Genomic DNA, 4,571 nt, shown 5'->3' with positions numbered 1-4,571 from the left:
CATTATTAATTATCAAATATAATTTTATCCTTTTTTTTCTGTTTCCTCTCTTCTAATTCACCTATAGATATTATAAGGATCTAAAAATCTAATCCTATTATTGCAATATAATCTAAATAAATTATGATATCTAGGAAAATTATGTAGCTTTTCATATTGTGCTGATTTAACAATAATTTAGACAATGATTATCAATATATCTTTGTATTTGGATAATTTCAGTAAGTAAATCAGTTCTTGTTTTCCATAATATATCTTAATCTCTCCACAGACCGGAGCCCTTGAAGGAGCTCACTTCATCAAGACAGGAAGTCTGCCCAGCCTTTCTGAACAGCAGCTGGTTGATTGCTCTAAAGAAAACAGCGGTTGCAATGGAGGAGTTGTGCAATGGGCCTACGACTATCTCAAGTCCTGCGGAGGAAGCGATAGCGAGTCTTCCTACCCTTACGAGGCTGTTGTGAGTCTCTTACTAGAAAGATTCTTTGTTTTCCCTCCAAATTCCTCAAATCATGTAGCTTTGACACTGAATACAGTGAATGACCCTAAATATGAATTTCAACCATGTAGCCTACTACTATTATTATTATTATTATTATTATTATTATTATTATTATTATTATTATTATTATTATTAATATCATTATTATTTCTTGTCAGGACAATGTATGCCGCTTCGATTCATCAGCCGTTGCAGCCACAGTGTCAGGATACATCGACATTCCTTACGCTGATGAACAGACTCAGGCATCTGCTGTCCATGACGCAGGTCCAGTCAGTGTGTGCGTTGATGCTGGACACTTGTCCTTCCAGTTGTACAGCTCAGGTGAGACTCATTTTGTATCTCCTCTCTCCCTCTCTATGTACTATTTCTTCATTCATATACTTCTTTCCTTTGGAGAACTAATTAGTATATTATGAATATCTTATAGATGAAGCCTTGGTTTTAAGATATAACACTTGCTGATTTTTAAGAATTGTGTAATTGAGGGAAATTACACCAATTGATAAATCTGGAGTAAATTATAAACTCCAGATTGTAAAGTGACAATTCCATGTATGGCCTAATATTGTCAAGTATGTTGCGAAGGTTTGATGAGAATATATTGGAGGTCAGATGTTAACTATGAATGAGAGCAGGAATAAAGAGGAAAGTAACTGAATACTAAGACGACTGTGATCTCATTAGCAAGATTTTCATTCGGAATTCTTAGTGGAACCAGCATATAAATAATTTTGATTCATACTCCTTTTTACCAAATCTTTAGTCTTGCAGGTCCCGGTGTGCTTTTGTTGTATTTCGCATAAATATCTAGAGTGCCATTTAAACTCTTTTTTTCCAATAGGATTTATTCCGAAACCCTTATAATTGTTGTTTTGATTTTGAGGCGACTTTGTTCTCGAAATGAGCGAAGAAAATAGTACTTTTAAACTTGACATAACTTTACAAATCTGTGTATCCTCTTTCAGGTGTCTACTATGAACCAAAATGCAACCCTCAAGGCATCAACCACGCTGTATTGGCCGTTGGCTACGGAACTGAAGGAAGTTCTGACTACTGGATCATCAAGAACTCTTGGGGCACCGGCTGGGGTGAGTCTGGATACATGAAGCTCACCAGGAACAAGAGCAACCACTGCGGTGTTGCCACTCAATCTTGCTACCCAACAGTCTAAGAATTCTACAAAATATGACGTCACTCATCGAATAGATTATGAAAAGCTTCACAGGTTAACTGAAAAACTCAACATTTCTAAACTGTGTATATTTCACTATTGCCGCTAATAAATTAGAATTTAATCAGTTATTTTTTTGTTTTTTCGTCCTTATCTTCAAGTAGAATATTACAATCTTATTGTAAAAGGGTTTCAAGCTTTATCTTAATCTCTTATGTAATAAATGAAAGAAATGAAAATACCTTAACACACTTCTCGAAGCCAATAATCCAATATCCCTATTGAAAATATTCTAAAGTAATGAGCAAATTAAATTTTCCATCGTAGAATCTAATTTGCGTTCTCAAAGTATGGTCTGTTAAAAAGAAGTAAGCGACTATAGGCGAAAGAAGTAAAGGCATTGACTAATTAGTAGATATCAAATAATATCATGAAATAAACTCCAATTCAATGTTGGCTTGCTGATGTTTACTCTGAACCAAAAGGCAACCATCAAAAGGTTGTTTGCTATTGAACAGAAGGAATCCCTAACAATTAGAGTCTGTGGTGTTGCCACTGAACCATATAAGAATTCTACAATTGCCTGAATTCCAATGATGACACAATCAGAGATGCTGGATTAATTAGGACTGAAAGTGTCATTTCTTTGCTGCTGTTCCTTATCATGGTGATGCAATGACTATAAAAGTGCTTGAAGAGTTTTGAACGTTTCTTGAAAGTAAGTGAAATAAACCATCAGGTAGAGTTAGATACAGGAATTCCTGGCACCCATTTCTCGAAGGAAATGCACCCTGTCACACCCCTACTGCATGGAGGGCTCTCGTATTTAGCCCCACCCACCACCTCTGCCATTTCTCCCTCCAGCATCTGTTTGGTTACTCACCGTGCAGTAAGGGTGTTACACAGTGTATTTCCTCAGAGCAAATTTTGCCGGGATTCCTGTGTCGAAATGTACACATCAGTATTCCGTTTTTTTTTTCGTTATTCTAGAATATGATTATGGAATATAGAATTCAGAACTACATACAAATAAATTTTCTGAATTATATTATTCGTGTTTATTTTCTATATTTTTCGATATTTTCTTGTAACTCGGTAAATTTCTCAAGATGGAGTTGTATATCACCATACCGAAGTATCTTCCAGTACATGATTTTCTGCTCATATCATCAGAGGGAAAATATATGTTTGTTGTAATGAGCCTAAGGTATTCCCCTTGCTCGTAAAACTACTGTACATCTTAGCTCTCTTTTCACTAAAATCGATTTTTTTTCCATCTCCAACTTGATATCTCATTAGTAATTTTGTAGCAATCACCCTTGCATATGTACAGTGATGACTGCCTATATATATATATATATATATATATATATATATATATAGTAATCCATCGCCATTTTGTGGCTTAAGTTTCGCGGTCTCAGTGCATCGCGGATTTTCAAAAGTATTAATCAAAAATTAGAAAAAATGGTGCAAGAGTTACGCGGGCACTAGCAGAAGGCAGAGAGTACAGTAGAACATCAGGTATCAACACGGAGATGGCGCGCAACTCAAAATCCACCTCTCTTATTCGCTGGCCATCTCGGCTCCAGAATCTCGCAAGCTGATTGGCCAAGCCGCCGAGACGCTTTACCCAGCATCTCTCCCTGCCGTGCGCCCCGCGAAGGGAGACCGCATTCATTGTTCTTCTCGCTTCGTTGTGTTGCCCAGTCTTACCACGTGAACTTTTAGCTGTTTTCTTGTGCTTTTTAGTGTGAAAAAAGTGCTTGTGACGCCTTGAAAATGGCTCCTAAACGTCCTCTACCCTCTACATCCTCTAGTGAACCCAAGAAGAAGAGAAAAATGATGACGGTGAACGAGAAAGTAAAATTATTGGACATGCTTAAGGCAGGCAGTAGCTATGCGTCTGTTGCCCGCATTTACGGAGTGAATGAATCGACGGTTCGCTACATAAAAAAAGATGAAATCAAAATACGTAAAACTGCCTCAATAACGTTCTCCAAGGACACTAAGCGAGTTGTAACTCCTCATAATAAGACGATTGTGCAAATGGAGAATGCATTATCAATGTGGATATTAGACTGTCGGAAAAAGAAGGTTAGTCTCGATACCAACATGATTCGAACGAAAGCCAAAACCCTGTATGATAGCCTAGTTCCTGAAGGAAAATCTAACGAAGACGACGGAGGTGATGATGACGACAAAGATGATGATCCTGCCCCACGAGGAAAACGTGGTTTTGTTGCCAGCAAGGGCTGGTTCGAGAAATTCAAGAGGAGGTTTGGCCTTCGCAGCGTTCCTTTGTATGGGGAGGCCGCCTCGGCAGACCAAGAGGCAGCTCTCCGTTACGTCGAGGACGAGTTCCCGAAATTAACTAAAAAAGGTGGCTATCTCCCGGAGCAGGTGTTCAATATGGATGAGACTGGCCTCTTCTGGAAGAGGATGCTGTCCTGGACGTTCCTTTACAAGGACGAAGTAAAGAAGCCAGGGTTCAAGGCCCACAAAGATCACGTCACTCTCCTCAGTGCGGGAATGCCGCGGGCTTCATGCTCAAGCCCATCTTAATTTACAAATCCATGAATCCTCGGGCTTTGAAAAAAAAAACAAAGTCTTGCTGCCCGTCTACTGGATGAGTAATAAAAAGGCATGGATAACTAAAGCCCTCACACTCGACTGGTTCGTGAACTGCTTTATCCCACAGGTGAAGCTGTACCTCGCGGAGAATGGGCTGCCCTTTGAGGTCCTCCTCTTGATGGACTGTGCAGGCGGACATGCAACGGATCTGCATTATGACGGAGTCCAAGTGGAGTTCCTGCCCCCCAACACCACTTCCCTCATACAACCAATGGATCAGGGGGTCATTCGGGCCTTCAAGGCCCTCTACACGAGGTCCATGAT

General features: G+C 39.4%; 2 protein-coding genes across 2 annotated transcripts in view; both read left to right on the top strand.

Moving 5' to 3' along the window:
• LOC137622949 (digestive cysteine proteinase 2-like) overlaps positions 1–1,804 on the top strand; it is a 3,329-nt gene extending 1,525 nt beyond the window's left edge. Inside the window, exons 4-6 of the mRNA XM_068353534.1 lie at positions 272–457; positions 658–823; positions 1,468–1,804. Of these exons, the coding sequence (XP_068209635.1) occupies positions 272–457; positions 658–823; positions 1,468–1,673 (558 nt within the window). The 3' untranslated portion in view covers positions 1,674–1,804. The remainder of the gene's footprint in view (positions 1–271; positions 458–657; positions 824–1,467) is intronic.
• Positions 1,805–3,788: 1,984 nt separating this feature from the next.
• On the top strand, positions 3,789–4,238 carry LOC137623435 (tigger transposable element-derived protein 1-like). The gene has a single exon (XM_068354270.1). The coding sequence runs from the start codon at positions 3,789–3,791 to the stop codon at positions 4,236–4,238; it is 450 nt and encodes a 149-aa protein (XP_068210371.1).
• Positions 4,239–4,571: the final 333 nt, after the last annotated feature.

The sequence above is a fragment of the Palaemon carinicauda genome, chromosome 30, assembly GCF_036898095.1.
Source record: "Palaemon carinicauda isolate YSFRI2023 chromosome 30, ASM3689809v2, whole genome shotgun sequence".
Lineage (NCBI taxonomy): Eukaryota > Metazoa > Arthropoda > Malacostraca > Decapoda > Palaemonidae > Palaemon > Palaemon carinicauda.
This window is presented reverse-complemented; position numbering and strand designations above follow the sequence as displayed.